The sequence below is a fragment of the Melozone crissalis genome, unplaced genomic scaffold (assembly GCF_028551555.1).
Source record: "Melozone crissalis strain CALT ecotype California unplaced genomic scaffold, PUWL_Pcris_2 ptg000013l_1, whole genome shotgun sequence".
Classification (NCBI taxonomy): domain Eukaryota; kingdom Metazoa; phylum Chordata; class Aves; order Passeriformes; family Passerellidae; genus Melozone; species Melozone crissalis.
Genome location: NW_026535791.1, coordinates 61,023,827 through 61,044,609, shown reverse-complemented (window position 1 = coordinate 61,044,609; position 20,783 = coordinate 61,023,827). Strand labels below are relative to the sequence as shown.

The 20,783-nt window shown below is 37.1% G+C and overlaps 1 protein-coding gene across 6 annotated transcripts in view; it reads right to left on the bottom strand.

Annotated features, from left to right (window-relative positions):
• The window catches only part of CNKSR2 (connector enhancer of kinase suppressor of Ras 2), a 206,170-nt gene that overhangs the window by 104,244 nt on the left and 81,143 nt on the right, over positions 1–20,783 (bottom strand). For 4 of the 6 annotated variants that reach the window (XM_054271704.1, XM_054271707.1, XM_054271710.1 and 1 more), the window contains exons 6-8: positions 17,598–17,717; positions 11,081–11,140; positions 6,305–6,373 (exon numbers count right to left, since the gene is read on the bottom strand). In XM_054271704.1, coding sequence (XP_054127679.1) covers positions 6,305–6,373; positions 11,081–11,140; positions 17,598–17,717 — 249 coding nt within the window. The remainder of the gene's footprint in view (positions 1–6,304; positions 6,374–11,080; positions 11,141–17,597; positions 17,718–20,783) is intronic. The other 2 variants (XM_054271705.1, XM_054271708.1) reach the window with 2 other exon arrangements.

Sequence of the window (20,783 nt, the reverse complement as noted above, 5' to 3'; positions counted from 1 at the left end):
AGAGGATTTCTTACCACAATTACACTGCTTTTAAAAGATACTTTGGTGCCTAAAAGTCAGCCCAGGTGTGTATTCCTAAACAACAGCTGCACAGAGCAATCTAAGTCCTCAAGTACTGAAGAATATTTTCCCCCAAAGAAAAATAATTTAAGAACTCAGTATGAATTTTGTCTGCTGAATGTTGTCCCTGTATGTTCATATAATCACACAAGTAAAGTACCAGGGCTCAATAGCAGTAGAGTTGTCCATTCTGGGGTACAGCCAGGACAGAATAAAGGAAATCTGGTTTTGACTGAGCTGTAGGACAGCAAATGGCATTTGGTGAGCAAGACCATAATCAGCTGGCAGGGAACACCTCTAGAAATACAATGTATGGGTACTGAAGCCATGTCCCAGTCATACGTGATGAAGACCATCTCTTGTTGCACCAACTTCTTGAAAGAACTTCCTGAAAGGACTTGAACAGCAACATCAGCCTTTCAGTGCTTGACTGCTCACAGATCCATCAGTTCCACACCAATCCCATGGATGAGGTTTACCATGCCCAGCACATATTCTAGAGCACCAAACTGCAGCAGAGGGTTGGGACCGGATGCTCTGGAGCACAGAACCAAGAGCACACCGGATGTGAGATGCCAGTGCCCAGGCTACAGGACCAAATGTGCCACAAAGTATGGACCCCTTATCCTGGTAAACTACAAAGAGTTTAGGACGGAGCCCTACGGAAGTAGGTTACTTCCATAAAGACTTCCATGAACGTCTCTGGATAGCCCTATAAAGGTTATAAATGTAAATCCCGCCTTTAAAACTAAATATTTTTGTTAACATTTACCAAACTTCCATAAGCAGAAAAAGTTCAAGGATTCAGGAAGTATTAAAAGCATGATTTGGGAGCTGTTCCTCTATCTCCTCCTCCATAAAACCCCATGCATGACAGCAATAGAAGGAAATTGAACAAAAAGCTTATTTCCATCAACTTTCATAAACTTGTTGGGGTTTTTTTTGTTCAAGTCAAGCCTCACAAGAAAATAAAAGTACTGCTTTAAATAAAGATGTTGTGAATGTAAGCTGTATAAGGTGTCAAACACCTTATGTTAAAAGCTTGGACTGACCTGGCTGTCCCCTCCCTTGTACTGTTGATGCTTTAAGTTTTAGCTTTCATATTTTCCAGATTCTGTACTGCATTAGTACATAACTCTGACCTTCATATAAAGCGTTAGCAGGTTCTCTTTACAGTTTAGTTCAACAAAACAATCCTTTTCCAGCCAAGAACCAAGGACACCATCACAGCTTCAGGCCCAAAAAGTACAAACAACAGAGAATTGAGGAGAGCAGTCTGGGAGGATGGGACTTCATAACCTGAAGCTGTAATAAGCCCAATATGTAAATGGACCAAAAGTGTGAAAATGCCTGACCCATCATCCATCTTGGGTGTAGCGTTGGCCAGGCTCTTGTGCTGCCCAAAGTGTATCCTTTGAAGGCCTTTCAATAAACACCTACTTTATTCCCTTAACACTGTCTAGCCTCTGTTCCAGGTAGCTTCTCAGGGCATCATTGTTCCAGCCCACTTCCCCACTATGCCTCTTAAGAAACACAGCCTCATTAAAAGCCAAGCTAACAAGGCCATAAATGAAATACCTGTGCTAACAAAAGCCTAGCTGGATCTGAAACAGTGAAGAAAAAACAAACAAATATTTGCAACACAATTTTTCTACTTAGAGGTGTTTTGTTTGGTTGTTCCCCCAGAATAAGAAGCCATCTACTGCAAACTCCATTTTGGGTGCATACACTCTAGAGATTCACTTGGATCCCAAGTTCAGAATTTTTTATGAGCTGGAATTTACCATCTTCCAAAAAATCTTAAGACATTCTGCAGAAGTCAAACTTTCCTCACAAATTATACAGTAAAACTTAAAAATCTGTTCTTTCATTTTCCTAAACAAAGATTTAATTTAGGATGAGTATCTAGAAAGGCATCATATCCTTAAATGCATATCCTTACAACAAGGCAAGGTATGATCTCGTAAATGTATCTGTCATGTTTCAGAGGAATTTTAGCAAAATCTCCTCTAAGTTTTTGTACTGTAAATATAAAAAGAGTTCCTGTACATATATTATGTGGACTTGGTTTGGCACACTGGAGTTTCCACAGTAAGAAATATGCTGTATAAAACCTAAGTGTTATCTACTACAAGTTGCCAAGATACCAATTCCAACTTATAGGTGTTAAATACACTAAACCTACCAGCTTCTACATGCAACAGATTGATAATTGACCATAGTCACCTATTATTTCCCCATCATCAATATTTACATAACTTCTGATGAGTTTTACCCAACAAACACAAATTTTGGGAATTCAAAACTCTATCAGGTCATATCAAATGTGTATTCAATCCATAAGTCATATCATAATGGTATTAAAAGTATATGCATATGCCAAATATGCCTCCAAAAAAAAAAAACTATTACACAAGAACAGACTGTTAATTAAAAATCCTATACCATCCTGAGTCTGTACATCCCCGTTCTCTGCTTGCAGTATTTTTTCTACTGTTTTATCACTGATAACAGCAACCAGGAAGAATATTGTGGAGAGTACTAATTCATTTAAGCAGTAATATAGTGTTCTGCACTTTTAGTTGCTTAAAGAAAGGACTATCCTGAGCCAAAATAAGCTCTTGAATTATATATGCGCAGAAACATGAGTACTGCAATGAATCAATTTGCAGTGCAAATTCTGAAATATCCAAATGACAAAGGTGTTTTTCCTTGTTTGTTTACATTGGAAATATTTTAGACATGCAGGCTTTTATACAAGATAAAGGATGGAATTTGCAGGGAAGTTTAGAAGACATTGTCTAAATCCTTTGAATCTTAAAAGAAGAGTCACAGAATCACAGAATCATTTGGGTTGGAAGGGACCTTAAAGATCACCTAGTGTCAAACCCTCTGCCATGGGCACAGACATCCCCACAAAGCCCTGTCCAACCTGGCCTTGAACATTTCCAGGGATGGAGCATCTACAGCTTCTCTGGGTAACTTTTTCCAGTCCTTTACAAGCCTCTCAGCAAAGAATTTCTTCCTAACACTGAATATAAACTTGTCCTCTTTCAGTTTAAAGCTATTCCCCTTGGCCTATCAATAAAGGCCCTTGTAAAAAGTCCCTCTCCAGCTCTCTTGCAGCCCCTTTAGTTACTGGAAGGTGCTACACAATCTCCTCAAAGCCTTTTCTTCTCTAGGCTGACAACCCCAACTCTTTCAGTCTGTTCTCATAGGAGAGGTGTTCCAGCCCTGGGATAATCTTTGTGATGTCCTCTGGACTTGATCTAACAAGTCCATGACTTTCTTATATTGGAGGGAGTTATAACCCTTGGTTACAGAGCTACTGAAGAACAGATCTGTCCTGTAAAGCAAAACTGACACAGAAGACTCACATAGCTATTTAACCTCAAGAAATCACTATTTAAAGGACAATTTTCTGAACATTAACTTTTCACTGACTTTAGGCCTAATAATTTTTTTTTTAATTTAGAAGATTCCAATAGTCCAAACATCGTGCCAGCAACAAGTGGAATAATCCTGTTATGCATGTTTTATATTGAATAGCAAACAATCAAAATAATCACTTTAAATTCTTTGATTTCACTGCCAAATGAGATACTACAAAGATTAAGAATCACTAAAAGCAGAGGATGTCAATAGATAACTTAAAACTATTTGACCAGTATTAGGACATGCATAATGATAAATCAGTATTAATCACTTAATCATTCTCCTACTTTGTCATGCTGCTTATTTGAAAGCCAGTGGACTTTCTGAAAAAGCAGCCTTTTCATAGTTATTACAATATGACCCTTGTAAAAAGTATTATCTAACAAGCTGGATTTTTAAACCAATTGTATGGAACTTCTCTTCCTCATATTTGTATTTACTCTCTGAAATATAAAGTACATAAGACAGACATTAATTTCAATTTGACAGATAAATACACTGAAGTACCTGAAAAAAATTTTTTCAAAAGGGGGCTTTAAAAGACATTAAAGTTAATTTTTTTTTTTTACATTTTGAGTCCTCATTTACAAGACATGAGCTTAATAACAGCTACATGTGAATAACACTTCCTTATAGCTTTAGAATTAGATATTTTTAAAAATCAGATATTTAAAAAAATTTAATCAGTTATTTCTATGGTCAGTACTAGTGATATAAGCATTATGAGTTACATATGATATGTATGATATGTACATATGATATATATGATAAGTTACAGGGAGCAAGTTGTCCTGTATCTGCTGCTGGTGAGTAGTACATCAAGTGTGAAAAAATCAATAACCAGCAAAAACAAAATATACTATCTTCAGAATTATTTATCTCCTGAGCAAGAGTCAGTGTAAGGAATAATACCTCTTCCCTGAAAAATAGATTTCTAAAACTGGACAGTAAATTCCTCATGACAGGGGCTGGAGTACAAAAGGATTTTCTTAGATTCTTATCAAATTCTGCAGAATCTACAGAAAAAAATAAATATTTGGGCTTTATAAAATTGAAGAGTGAATGCAGTGTACTTTTGCAAAGATAACGTGAGAGGTACTATCAGATTTCTAAGAAAATCCTTGTTGACTTTCACTGTGGAAAATTAACACTAGAACACAAGAAAATTATTTGTATACATTGTTTACAATATCAATGATGACAACTATTTCAATTATATTGTTGATACAACAAAGAAAAGCAAAGTAAATGTGTGGTTTAGTTTATTGCTATATATATTCACCGTTTAAACTAAGTTTGTCTCAGCTCTCTATGGTCCCTTCTATCTAAAAGTACAATTATTTCTCTCTGTGCCTCTGAAAATACTTCACTTATGCAAAAGCCAAGACACTCAAATCCTATATTAAATATTCCATCCATGTAGGTAAGAAAGTTTATCTTAAGGATAGTCAAAACATTACTGGTAGTGTTAGGGTTAAGAATCTGATCTTTCCATCAAATAAATGCAGTTTAGATGTGCTAAGAAAACTAGAATAAATACCTAGCCAACTGGAAATTTTCAAGTTAACAAGGCAACTTTACAGCACCATCAGAAATTTTTGGAAAAACAGCTAGCTAGTACTGAATGTTTAATGATGTGCTTCTTCAGACGTGTATACATATTAATAGCCAAAATAGTAATGCTCTAAAATGTTTTTCAAATTAAATTGATGTCATAACCTCCCTCAGTGAAGAACACCAGAGAAATTAGTCATCAACTGTACATGAAAACTAATCATAGGATACGACACTTAGAAAGAAGCTGTATGGCCAAAACAATATTAGAATTCACCCTGACCTGCTTGGATTTATCAGATTACATTGCATAGCTCCAAAGATAGCTTCTCATCTCTTAAGGTCCACATATGTACAGTTTATGTGATTTCAGACTTAACTGGAAGGTATAGTGAAATATTACCCTAATCTGTGCAGAGGAGCTGACATGATGTACAATGGCCTAAAGCTGGAAGTGGAGTCCCATGTGGAATGACAAAACACAACTTTTAACAAATGGCTGCTGCACTAATACCATATATTGAATTTCACTACTCTCAAGAAACTTCATCCTTTGGAAAAAGAATAGCTGCCTCCTATATTGTAAGGCCACCTTTTCTCTTAGAAAGCCTTACCTCAGAAAAGGTAAATTAATTTTAACAGTTCACTAATCCTATATAAAATCACCAGGCACTAACAAGTATCTGTTCCCACAAAGGGCAATTTGTGTAGTATTAGTTTTCTTGACTATCATATCTGAAAGGTCTGTTTGATTTTGAATTCCAAGTTTAAAACTTCTCTTTACATTAGGTCAACCACCCTATGTACCCCTATGGGAATTTCACATGCTTGTCTTCTTAAAAATCACATTCTCCACTTTCCAGTCTGTTTGAAAAGTAGTAACTTTTCCAGCCTCCAGGAAGCATTCTTGATGTGAAACCCATACGGGCACAGTATTTCCAACTCCTTGCATCCATTCAACCCAAATTTTCCATTACACTTAAACCAACTTGTGCATGGGCAAGCAGAAAACAGCCTAAGAGATCTCCCAAGCCATAGATATTTAGCCTAACTTGGTATCTCCAGTAATGCTCAGATGATCAGGGTTTAGCTAAAGACCTAAGAACTATGTGGTTTCAAAAGAGAAAAGGAAAATTTAGATGTTAGAAGAATTAATGACTTATAAAAATACATTTTTCTATACAATTCTTCTCTCCACATGCTATGTGCCCCAACACCTCTATCTCCAATTGACACAGAACATAGTTATACATACCACAGTTTGGTGGTTAACTTGAATCACTTCATCCCCAGCATGGATTTTCTTGCACCGATCTGCAGGTGACTGAATTTAAAATAAAAGAGATGATCAAGAATACAGGTCTTACCGGTCATCATCTCTCTTTCAGCAGTATGATTACTAAGCTATGTAAATCAGGTTAGATTGATAGACATTCTACTGTGAAATAAAGAATTAAAGAAATATTTAATAAATCAGTTTTTTCTTGTGGGAGAAAAATGATATGCACTATTCTACACAATAAAATCACAGGTTAAGAAAGGTATGAATATATGGTAACTGAGTCCTAAGGATTTCTTCTGAATTTCATCCTGCCAAAAGGATGCTTTAATGCGCTGGACATATCTTAACTCTCAAAACTCAGTCTCTGGCTGACTTTTGAACCTATCAAGACTAGCTGATAATTCTTGTTAAACAAATTTCATAAAATTGTCTTTTTATTCTACAACATTTCAATATGGGTCAGAGAGCTGCAGTAAATTACTGTTCTGCAAAGAGTGCAAAGAAGAGAAGATTGGGTTAGGCACAATCTAGGAAGAGCAAGTAAGTTAATGGTAACTGTGGTTTTGAAAAACTATCAGGGTGAAAGAAATGTAACCATCATCAGAATCCTACAGTGATCACACTTTCAAAAAAGCAAAGTTGTTTTGTACTTTGCTTTTGCCTCAAAAAAATTCTCAGTGAGAACAGCAACAAAAAATCAAATAAAAATAAAAACCACAACAAAAACCGCCTCTTTCATTAAAACGAAAGCCCCAAACATTCCCTTCTCTCTTTACAGTAGACCAATTGTTTTCTGAGGGGAATAGTTTTAAGTTCAAAGGAAAATAAATTCCTTCAGTTTTTCAGAGCCACACTTTAATTTTTCTCACAATACTGTGGCTGCCAGAAGGCACTTAATTGACTCCACAGTAGAAGGTGAGACTGACAGTTTGAAAAAAGAACCCAAAGGAAACATGTTGCTCAGGAGCAGATTTAAAAAAAAAAAAAAAAACCTGCTATAAATTTTATTTTCAGGAGTGAAATTAATTTAATTTTCACGTGAGATAAGAGGTCATCTAAATAAAATGCTCCACATCTGAAATGTGGACTTTTTGTAATAACCTATGTAGTGCATCCCCATTCAAAACATACGTCCCACAGCTAAACCATGACTTTCTAGTTCAATTGCACAAAATTCACAGCCTATGTTAAGGACAGTGTACAAATGAAAGATATCCAAGAGACATGAAAGCCTGAAAGAAGGGTCACTCATGACTCATTCCTAGCAGACACTGCACAGAACATCCTAAATCAAACTGGGCTGGTAATATCATTTTACTTTATATAAAGAACACCAGCCTTGATATTTTGGCACTACTGAAGCAATAAAGGTATTGGCTGAGTGACCTGGGGAAAAATTTTAACAGTGGTGATTATGTCCTAATAATCTGTCTTCTGTCTGCCATTTTACTACTCACACTTACTCATTCACACCTCTAAAATCTTTACAATCCTCCTATGCAATACAGCTATTTTAGCTCAGATGTAGTTACATCTAAGACTTTTAAAATGCAAATGCAAGTGAATTCTGTGTCAATTACTCTTGACCTCTTCAGGAGTTTATTATGATACATCCTTTGCTTTACAGTGTCTTCAGCATTAGCAGCTTAAATCTTGAAAAAACAGGTCAAGTTTGCCAAGACATTAAAACATGGTCTGAGAATCTTCAAACTGGAAAAGTCTATGTTAAAAAATGCCTCATTGCAATTATGCCTCAAATACAAGGTGAGGCAAAAAAAAAAATTAGAAAGATATGTCAAGGCTGTGGTCTTATGAAGGGGTTGTAACATCTGTTCCTTAATGCTTTTTCCTCTCCAGTAAAAAAGAGACATCGCTTGTAAAACAGTATCTTTTATCATGGCTATTTAAGGAAAACAGAGGAGAATCAATAAGGTCTTTCTTTTTTAGATGTATATGCTGATCATTAAGCACAGAATCCACTCATGAAGTCCTACTAGGAGGAACAAAGTGTGCCACACCACAACTGCATCCTCATTAGCTGGTAAATTGGTTCAACAGGGAGTTGAAGAGATGGAAGCACCTGCCACTGAGGCTCACACATCAGTAACTAAAAGCTATCCAGAATGTGCTTGGATTTATGCTTTAGAATAGATTTAGTTTTGCCCTTTAGGCTAAATGCCTTTTTCCTATTTCCCTGGTAGACCCACACTGTCTGTAAGTCCAGTTTAGAGGCCCTGGAGCACAACTGCTGCATGCCCACAGTCGAGATTTTGGTAGTATATCTTCTGAAAATCTCTCTTCCCTGTGATCTAAGGGCACAGTGCAAAGCAAACCAGACCACACTAAGTACTGACACTGGGAGCTCTCCCTCCAAAGCCACATTCCTGTGGGAGATGCACTGCATGCTATTACTTTACCAAAATGCTCTTTTTTATTGGAAAACCAAAGGACAAAATGGTCTTATTTGAAGGACACATTCAGTTTGTGAATTGAAAGAATCTCTCCAATATGGTCTAGATGGGCTACTCAACAAGGAACCTAAAATCTTTCATTGGACCAAAACACCCTTTAGACTGTTATTTCCAAACAAAAGACACAAGACAGGAGCTGGAAAGATGAGCTTGCTCTAAGGCTACAGGGCCACCAGAGAGAAGCCCTTACAGGGCAGTGACCTGTAAGGAACACTGCTCTCTCTCAGTCCAAGCTTCAGAGCTCAGTTGCTTTGATCTGCAGGGCTGATGTGCTGGAGAAGATGAGTTTTAATGCCAAACAGTAAGATCCAAACTCTAATGGGCTTTGCAGCTGGACATCAAGCACCTCAAAGGCCAGACAGAAAAAGCAGAACTGTCATTACAAAAATACTCTTACATTAATGTGGAGAGCACTACCACGATGTTGTGTTTCATACAGACACGTTCCTCTCCATGATCATTCAGACAATTGTGTCACTGTCTCACTTGGAAGAGAAGACTTGGAAATTAAAAGGACACAATTTTTTGTTGAAATGCAAGAGAATTCGGATTCAAACTGTACTGCAAAGAGCAAATGTGTTGAGGCCAGCAGGTCAGATCACATGTGCACCATTGTGATCTTATTCTGGACATGCTGCTTAGATATTTCTCCTCCAATCTACCAAAATCAAAACTCTGTGTGCTTTTGTTTGTGTGTGCATGTGTGTGTTAAAGAAAGCAGCTAGAAACTGTGTTCTTAAAAGCAAGAGACATCCTTCTTTCTCTAAAGCACTACTCATTTTCACAACTGCTTTAACACACAGCAGCTTTTTCCCTTGATAACAGAGTGCAGTTTCTTGGTCTGTGAGCACCTCCAGGGTGTCACAGTGAGTGAAAGAGTCAGTAACAACAGCAGAAGAGTCATCATGACTGAAGCTTCCTGACATAGCTTTAAATTATATTCATGAATCACAAAAGATAAGGGTTTTGAGGGAATGCATTAGGATTTTATTTTTATCTTTGCCCCTGGGAAATTAAATCCATTAGCAAGTTATGGAAAGAAATTGTTCCTTCTTTAATTTGAGAGATTCAACTGTAAAAATTTTTCTTTATTTCATATATTTTCTAGATTAAGTTCAACTGTAGTTCTGTTTGGTTTGTTTAGTTTTGCTAATTTCACTAATCATGTCTACAGCTGTAGGCCTGACTCTAGAATTTTTATTTTCCTTGAAATTCCTTATTTTATTTTTAAATTCCAATACAGATCTCATTCACACAAATTCTACAAGTATTATCTATTGGTTATAACCCATGGATATTCTGCCCACAGCAGAAAACAGAAAGGAAAAAGGCTATCAGATTGCAGCTCCTATGAAAGGATGAAAATATTATTCCTATTTTATTGAGATGTTAACAGAACCTCGCTGCAGATCAGATGCAGCAGCTGTAAATGTCATGTAGGTAGTTTGCACATCCCACAGGATGACACAGTAGCATGATAAAACAAACATTTCTGACAGCTTCATTTTAAGAAAATGCCATCAAAATCTTTCAAAGGAATTTACTAAACCACTATGGAACAGTTCAGAGTTGTTTAGTGATTGTTCCACATTAATTGAAGACCAGGGATAGAAGTCTTTTCCTCCAAAATTATAATTTTTCTCAACTCCTAACAGACAGCCAGTTCCCTAAATATAGTGTACAAGGGAAGGAGGTTGTATTTCAAAGGCTTTTGAAAAGTATTCTGTCATGTTTTACTTGCTCTTTAATGCCTTCAGTGAGAATTAGTACACTGGTAATAAGTGTTCCTTTCCATAGGCATTACTCAGAAGTTCATGCAGAAATACATGGTTATTTGTCAATGTGAAGGGATGTCCATTTCCATGCACTCATTTCTTTAAAAATGAAGCTTGATAGATGGAAAATATAAAAGCTGTTTGTCTAATACTGCAGCAAACTTCAGCATAACAGTCTACATACAATATAGACATTTATCTTTTATTCACAGAGCAAAGTAACTCCAAGACAGCAGCTTCCTGTCTGGATCAACTAGAGCATTTTAGGTGTCTTGCAAGAACACATCAAGACTGGTTCTCTTGGTCCTTAACTGGGAACAACTCTTTCAATTCTGAGGTAAACAAGCACAAGCATCTCTGCTGTCCAACATGCCATTGGTTCTTAACAGCCAACCAGCACAAGTTTGCAAGCAAAATGTAGTTTATGGGAAAGGGAAAGCATTAACCACAGGAAAGGTCAGAAAGGCTTCCAGGTCTGAACATACAGTATTAACAATACTTACATTTTCTGTTGTTCCAGTAATTACATGAAGACCATCATATGTTGACTTAATGTACATACCCTAAGAAAAAGACATTATGGGAAAGAATTTTTAAAGTGTTTCACAAACCATCACCATCCAAACAAAACTTGCATTTCTCTTAAAGAATCGCTCTTTTCTTTTAGTTTTCTTTAAGACATGTGGACTTTATTGCATGCCATGAGGAATTTGTCTCTGCACAAGAAAGTGGTTTTTTATACACTTCAAGAACAGCCCAAATTATTTTGGCCCTAATTAGCAATAGAAAACTAAAATGCTTATCACAGCTATGTCCATAAATACTTCCCAGTATTTTTAAACACACTTCTTCAACTGCAAATAGAACAATGGCTTCCCAAAATCCCCAGAACTACAAATTGCCTTAGTGTGATCAATATGTCTGTTTTGCTTTGAAAACTACATTGAGTTTTAAAACAACTGGAGTCTTTAGTAGGAAACACTGCAAACACAACTTTCAAGCCAGCACTTGGAATTGTGCCTGTAAAGTGGCTGTAAGACCTTCTCAATAGCCTCACTCATCCCAATGAACACTTCAGTTATAAAACTCAATGATGGAAAATTCAACATCAGCTTTCTTAGCTACCCCACTTCTTTCAAAAAAATACGGAAAAGGAGGGATAGCCTGTGAACAGACAGAAGTTCCTGCATGGGTAGTCCAAGACAGTGTCTCAAATATGCCTTTCCACCAAGCCTCAATTCAAACATTTTAACAGCATCTACTATGACACTGAGAGAAGGAAAAAGGAGAGATAATTGGCACATTCTGAGCATTCAATAATTTCTGAGAAATTTCCTTTCCCACAACCACTTTACAGAAAGCAGGTAAACATTGAGTGCCTGAGTAAACATCCTCTCCATAACATACTCTTTCTCTTTTCAATCAGAGTGCCACAGAGAAGTCTGTCCCTAGCTGAGGAGCCCAGTGCACTCCCGGGTGAGCAGGGATGTAAAGAGGCAAAGAAGGCAAATCGAGTTGGACTAACCTACATTGGGACCAGAACTGGCACACATTTTGGTAGCAGATATGAGCAAGTACACCTAAATTAACAAAGTAGATGATACCCCTAGTAAAACAAGCCAGGGGCTTCCTGAGTTTCTCTGGAAAGGAGCTCAAAAGTGAACTCCTATTTTGTTCTGCGCAATTACATGTGTTAATCACATCAAACCCAGTTATCGTGTTCAGCTGCCACAGCTAGAAGGTAAAATAATCCAGAACCTACTAATTAATACATGGTCAGAAACCCCCTGACAACATCCTTCAACTTCCAGCACCTCTATGAACCTTCAGCAATTTGTCCATTGATTGGCTCCATCACACAGCTTTTGCTTAACTCAAATGTAGAATGGCTTTTTCATACATTTATCCTCACAACACCCCTGTGAGGTAGGGAAACACTAATAATATACACACATCTTAACACTCACACAGATATCTTACATGAAGCATAATGAGCCACACAAGAGGCTGAAATATGTTGGTATCTGTTCCCTGGTACACACACCTACCCTCAAACCACCACTAATGGGGACCTCAATCCCTCTCAGGATCCCCATCTAAGTCACTGGGCCACACACCCTGCAACATGGCAAGAGCTAAAACCACAGTGACCATGGTGACAGGAACTTTGAGTCAGGGCCCCAGACAGAGCAATTTCTGAAGAAAGCCACATCTTTATTATTATGCACAGTGAGTTACTGCTCTCAACCTTAAACATCAGGGTGAAAGCCAAGGGAAAAGTCTCACACTTTATGGTTACACAGTGTTTAGTTTTGTGCAAAGCATTGTTCCAAAGGATAGTAAATTCATCCAAGTGTCCTACCATTCCAGAGGACAATTCACATCCAATCTAGTCTTTTTAATAAATTTAAAAGACTTTGAAAATGCAAAAGAGGAGAAAGAACTTTGGCAAAATGTTCTTTAAAGGCTAGGATCAAGATTTTGCACACATTAAAAAATAGAGGGAAGAAGGAAGCTGAAAAATATCCACCCGAGATTGTATTTATACCACAAGAGCAAAACTAATAAATGTTATATTTGTACCATGTCACATTAATTTTACAAGAGCCAACATAATTCTTGATATAAGGCAGCTTTTAAATGAGGAGAGGTAACATTTTGCAACACAAAAATAAGCCCTTTTCACCCATGTTTCTTCACTCCTTGTTTTAAGTGAACAATATATGGGAAATGGTACAGAGAAGAGAAAAGAACATTTCTGGCTTACAATTGTTTGATCTGGAATGGAAATAAGAATACCACAGACATCTGCAGGTTTTCTTTTCTCTGCCTCCTTGTGGCTGCACAATATCAATAATTCTTTTAGCAATCAAGAATACATGGGAGATCAGTGTGTGCTCTGTCCATTTGCACTGAAATAAATTGGTAGATACAGTCTTAGATACTCAAAGATAAGTCCCTAAGAATTTACAAGAATCAGTTACACCAGATAAAAGCAAAGATAATTCCTGCTATTTAAATCTAGTAATCAGGAATAAATGTATGCCTAGATTAAAAAATGAGTAACTCATGCCTAATTACATGAGAGATTGTCCTGATCAGTTATGGGTAGAGCTCTAATTTCAAACCCATCATTACACTTTATCTTGGTGATTAAGCTTTAGAAAAGAGACCATTTGTGCTTTTTTTTTTCTTTTTTCCCCCCCTTCTTGGCTTTTGTTTATACTTTTTCAGAATGTGACATATTTATAACATATTTCTCAATATTTATGCAATGCTGTATGGAAAAAGAAAGAAGATACTAATTTCATTTTATCACACATGTAACTGAATTTTTACTTTGACTTGACTTTCATGGAGCCCTCCAAAGTCGCACATGCCTCTTTAACCCCAAACAACTGTTAATAACTCTTTCCCAGCTCTTCCAGTATTTCAAACTTAAAAATTCAGGAGAAATATCAGAAATAGTAGTGCACTGGAATCCTGGAAAGAGAGTAGGCAGTACACTTAAATCAGCTGCCACACCCTGCTGTGTCAATGACTTGTATTTTATGAGCATTTTTTTACATTACAGCTTTCTTTTGTGTTTGCTTCAGCAGGCAAAAAGGAACCCCATATTCTGATGAATTTACCTTTGTGTTTCTGAACCCCTGAGATCACATCACACTTACCTGGGATTAAAATGATTATATGAACAGGAAACAACTGAAAGTCAAGATTAACCTTTGCTACAGACCTCTGATATTCTTTTCTATATTAAAAATAAAAATAAAGTAGGAAGCGACTTTGCAGAAAAACTGCCCAAGAAAAACCCGGTTTTCTGCTTTTTGTCTAAATAGATTCACTGTTTTCAGTCAAGCAGTGACGTTCTTAAGTCTGTTTCATGGTAAAACGTACTACCTAAGCTAGTCAGTTTGGTTTCTTTGTATCTGAACAATGTAAAAACATACAAAAGAAACAACTTGCAAATCCATAAAGGAAAAAATAGAAAAAAGGAAAGGATTACACATGGGAGCATGTTGGTGATTGCAAAGTTGACCACATTAATCCATTTTAAGGCTTTTTAAGTAAGTTCCTATCATGAACTCTTCACCCTTACTGCACAGCCACTGCAGGCTATATCTCTTCCCCCAGCAGCACTCACTGGAGAACATGAATGCAGTCAGTCACAAGACATAAGGATAGAGGGGGAAAAAAAATGAAAAAAAAAAAATCAAACAACAAAACCAATACCAAACCCCACCCACAACATTGCTTTACCCCACCCACAACATTGCTTTACCCAGTACACAAAAGGTTCTCTACATCACACCCTAACAGTTTTTTCTGCTTGCCAGGATTAGTTGCTTGAAAGGTTATTTAGTCAGAGATGTTAGCTAGTTTTAGTATCTATAAGACATGGTAACACATTCACTTGATCCTTTTTCATTCAGGTATTAGTCCGAAAATTTACATTTACCTCTGACAAATACTTACGTTTTCACACGAAAAGACCAAACACAGTGAAGGAACTATTTGTGTTGATTAAAATATCCTGATCATGCCAATCTTCTTTAATTGTAAAAGCTTCAAGCATTTTCATAACTCCATCATATATTTACCATGAGTTTAGGGAAACAGCATTGTTTTCCAATTGTTTCAACACCAACAGCATTGTTTCCAATGCTTTTAACTTCCTTCTCATGTCCTTTGCTTTTTCTCTCCCAGATTTACTTTAGCTTCTTAGCTATTGAATTTGAGATGGTAGATGTTCTGTTTATGATAGGTGACAAAAAAATCTTCCCAGTTAGCAGTCATCCTTGCCTTTTTTCTTCTGCCTGAAGTCCTTCTGTTTTTATACAACATTTTATTTAGTGATTGGTAAAGCCAGCACAGAACTGTAATGTGGATCAAAAATCTGGAAACAGGAAAATTGACAATAAACCATTTTTCCAGATCCATCATTGCACAAATCCTGGAAGAAGGTCCAGAAATGATTGAGCTTCACATTCATCCCAGCATTTCTGATGTGCAAAGAATATTCACATATTCACAACTCCAAGCTGCACCACCAGTTCTTAAACTGACCCCCTCAGCACTCAGTGGGGCAGGTATTGGTTTACAAAGCAAACAGAAGCCCAAGAGCACATAAATCACCAGGAAGCACATGACACAGGTGGTCTGTTGGCCAGACAGGCGCAGCTCCGAAGGGAAGGGGACGATTTTCACTCTCCCGGCGCGAATCCACATTCTTGGTGCCTGCTCTGGAGAGCTCACAATCTACAGGAGAGGCACAAGGCCCAGGCAACACAATAGCGGCACACAGGCAAGGATGAGGGGAAAAAAACATGACTGTCAAAATGGCATTGTATCCTTCTAAAGCTTGTATACTGCATGGTAGCTATTTTCCTTTTTTAAAAAATTACATATAATTATTTTTTTAGACAATGACATCAAGACCCTGCTGAATTGGTTGACAAATACATAAAAAGAAAAAAACCCTGCCTTGAAGAGCTTCCAGTTTAAACAGACAAGACATACAGAGGGTGTAAAACAGAGGCACAGAGAGGGAAAGAGATTCTCTCATCAGCTACCCAGCAGGAACAGACCCATGAAACACACTCTTAGTTACAAAAATACCATTCAACATTTCTTGGTCCCTGGGAGTTCATACCAACCTACACGAAGACTTAAATGAAGGGGAAAAAAAGAAAAAAAAAAAAACCAGCCACAAGACAAAGGAAAAAAAATTCAAGTTCAGATAAAAATGGACAGCACTCAAAAAAGGGTGACCAAGAGAAAGAGGAAGATTTTCTCATTATAATAGAAGAAAGTGTTTCAAAAGGCTGACTGCAGTGGTTCAAAAGGTTGACTACAGGGGAAAGGGAGGGAAAGAGAGGGAGCAGAGAATTCATGAGAAGCTGAAATTCTGAAGGACAAGTTTAAAATGGATTCAGAGATAAAAAAGAAAGCCAGAAGAGGAAGGGAAGACAAACTGCAGACTAAAACAAAGGATGGGGCCATATTTACTCATCCAAGCTTTTGAGGTTTTTCTCATATTTCAATTGCAATTTTCCAAAAGAATGGAAAATTAGTTTAGTGTACAATTGCTCAAAATAACTTGGCATACCAACTTTGCCAAGAAAAACAAATCAACCCAAAATCCAGCTACAACCAACCACCCCAAAACCAAAATATTCTCCAAAACTGCAACAACCAGACAACTTCAAAAACCTGTTGTAAAAAGTATGGCAGTCCTCCTTCAAGACTATTCAAGAATATAGAGCGAGAATAAGCTTGGGCAGAAATTGCAAAAGCTATTTCTCTAGACAAAAAAAAAAATTAACTGTATTCTGAACATCTTTTCTACGTCCAAAAATTATGGGAACAGATATTATTAAAGATGTAAAGTCATACATCTGGAATTGTTACCAGTGTTGGTTTTTTCCATGCAGCGGGTGTTGGATACTTGAGTAAACAAGAGATCAATGGTCAGCTCTTGAACAAAAAACACAGGATGGCTGCATTAAGAGCCTTCACAAGCATCTGATTAAGAATGCAGAATTCTTGCAGTAAAATTCGATGAGTTACTTATCAGCAGTGCTATGAAGCCCTGGAATAACTTATAAAATAGCTTTGTATCCCCGAGATACTATGAAGCATTTTCCAGAATCTGACAGGTTTTGTGCATAAGCCCACGCAAACTTCTTGGTTGAGTTGATCTCAGTAATTTAAGTCCCTTCTGACTTCAAGATCCTAGAACAATCTGAACCATTTTTCAGAAGCTGGTATAAATGGCAAGAATTTCTTACTTATTTCTCCCTGTTAACTAAACTCCACATACTTCAGTCAGCTTTACAAAATCCCTTCCTGTTGGCCCAGCTGCATGAGCAACGAAACTAGCAAAAGGAATCAAACTGTTTTCAAACTTTAAAATAGAAAAGGCTAAAATGTCCTATTTATTTTCATATATACAACTTCTTTTAAAACCATCACTTTCTCGTCCTGGATGATGGGTTTGATTAACTGCGTACTTCTTACCAGCCCTTCACTTGGCTTGATGTTTGTAAGCTGGATCACCTCGAGATGGGCAGACTGGGAAACCAGTGGATCAGAAGAGAGTGAGATAATGTGATCACAGACTCCAGAGAGAGTTTTACACTAGGAAAGAAAAAAGAAAAGAAAAAGTCACAATAAGCAGACCACTGCTAACTATTTTAATGTCAATATACAGTTGAAATCGCCATGTTTCTCAAGTTCATATGAGGCAGAAGGGGAAAGGCCTCAGGCAGCAATACAATATGAAATACATAATCTGTGATGATCCTGAATTAACAGCATCAGATCAGGGAAGAACAGGATGCCAATGCTTTTGTATCTGAGTAGAGAAAAAGAGGGGCTCCCAAGCACTCTCAGGGATAGATGCCCTGCTCAGGCTCACAGGGAATGTGTGGTGAGCCCCAGCTCCCACCCCACCCACATCTTTTGCAAAGACAGTAAGTGTCTCAAAGCCCACTGATTTCCATTGATTGTGCAGCTGTTCAGCACAGATGAAAATCAGACTCTTGATGATGACAGGTAACTCCCATTAACTCTGAAGTTCTATACTAATAAAACATGCTAATTGTCCTTGGACTGCATTTCCCGTGTTCTACAGCTGCCACATATGATTTACTGTTGCAGACATGAAGATTACAATAAAGTACCACTTCACAATGGGATAACTCTTAAACCAGTTATAGTTGGCAGCCTCTGCAGCAAGACAGAAAAAAAATTCTAAAAAGGCTGAAACTGTGAAATTGGTACTGTTTTATCTCCTGATCTCTCACTCCCTGAACAACCTCTTCTAAGAAGCAGGAAAGCTGTGAGGCTTTCCTATCATTCTCTGTAAGAAAGTGATTTTTGAGAGTTTCAATGTTTTCTAGGAAGTCCCCTTTCAGCAACTTTAAATGATTTCCCTATTCAGATTTTCAATCCATCCTTTGTCAGCAAATTCAGGGATTAGGAGATTCTTCTGGTCCCAAAACTGGCATCTCCAGAAGCAATTAAGACACAGCTTAACTCCTCTGAAATTCCAAAGACGAAAGCTAACCAGTCTTCTCAAATGACTGAAACACAACTGCACACGACAGTTGTTCCAATCAATCTTCCAAGATCCCAAAATACAGTTCTTACAGTAAAAACATCTGCAACAATGCTATAGAAACGTGATGTAAAACCAGATATAACCTCCTGCCAAATCACCATTATAATTTCAAATTGTAAACTACAAATAACTTATGTAAAAAGGAAAACTTTAAAAAAGTGATTAAAATCAAACAAACAAACAAAACATCAAAAAAAACCCCAAAAAACCAACCAAACAAAACAAAAGGAAAAAAAAAAACCAAACCCCACCAAAAAATCAAACAAAAAATACCCAAAAAACCCCAACCAATGATAGTGACATCTTAATCCTGTTACAGACCAGTACACTCTTCTCCTCTTTCAAGTATTTAAAAACAGATGAAAGTTTAGCCTTACGTAAAAATTGCTTATTTTATTGAGCAATAACGTTTCAGGGTGAATAAGCAAATCAAATGGAAAATGTAACAAAATTTATAATACCAACATGACCTTCTTCCAGAAAAAATACTATCTTCAACCACAGTCACATACATCACCCTTCTACTTCTTCATGATGGAGAATCATTACTAAACAGAAGACATCAAGAAATATATAAAATGAGGTTAAGAATGGTTTGTGCTTCACCTGAACTACAAAAAAGTGAAAAAAGAGAACTTTATTGAAATTTGGGCTTCTTTAATGGCTTTTGGACACATGAAAATTGCTTTGAGCAGACATTTTTAAAAGGTAAAATTATAATAAATTACATAATAAAAATGAAAGCTTAGATTTGTGTTAATTTGTGCTTTTAAATAAAGTGTTGGCATGTTATTTCTACTTCCATCTTGGAACTGCACTGAGAATTATTGAAAAATTGCTTAAAAAATTACAGAGCACTCGGCTATTTCTGCAAAGTGAAGAGACTCACATCATAAATTATTCTCTGCAGATGAAAATGGAGTTTTTCATATCTGTTTAGACTTCATCCACCTATTCTTCCCAATAATCTCCTCTAAACCCATTAAATGTATGGAGTTATTAGCAATTTCAGAAAAGCTTCTATTTATAGTGAATTATTTTTTTTCTCCAATTTTCAACCGTTGCATTGCAGAGAGATGCCAAAATACACAGAAAAGGAGTGTTCCTACCACCTAAGACAAGGTATGGCATTTCACAGATGTGGCTCCTCATTAAAGAACATCCTCCCAGCTGCCTTGACAGATGATGGGGAAAGGAGAGGAGTTGGGCATGTCCAGGATGTGGCATGGAGCAGAAGCCTAAGCTGAGATACATTAAATAGTCCTGTGGAGCAGCTGCACCTCTGCCCCCCATGAGAGGGGTTCAGGCAGTCTACACAGCAATGCCTATGGGGATCAGCATTCCAGTACAGTTAATTGGTTGCAATCATAAAAAAAGATGGTGTGAATATTCCTCAAGAGGAGCTCTGGGAATATTAGGTGCCAAAATCACCAAGCTGCTAGGATAAAAAAAATCTGCCATATGCTTCAATGCATTTCTAAAAGACTATTGCCTTTTGGGTCTCACAGCTTCCTTATATATTCCCATTGCAGTCCAACATTAATTAATTATGGGGATAATGCAGCACATTATCCCTATAAACTACTACACATTTAAATATTTTCATTAAATATTCCTTGGTTAAAAAGCTGAACTATAAGTTGGATCAGGTATCTATTTGGTGTATGTTTCAGTCTCAAGTTGCTCCGAGTGAAATACAAGTTGGATATTAGGAAAAGGTTTTTTACAGAAAGAGTGATAAAGTACTGGAATGGCCTGCCTGGGGAGGTGGTGGAGTCACCATCCCTGGAAGCGTTAAAAAAAAAAAAAAGACTGGATATGGCACTCAGTGCCATGGTTTGATTGAGGGATTAGGGCATGGGTTCATGGGTTGGACTTGATGATCTTTAAGGTCTCTTCCAACCTAGTCATTCTGTGATTCTGTAAAGAGAAATTTTCATTAACTCTGAACTTGTCCAGAGAGAGCCAGGACAGCAAGCAGCACACACTTACACTGCAGATATTCTCTGCCCACTGCAATGGCAGGGTACATAGGCCCTCACTGGAACCATGTCCAAAGGCTGACACAGGCAAAATTATGC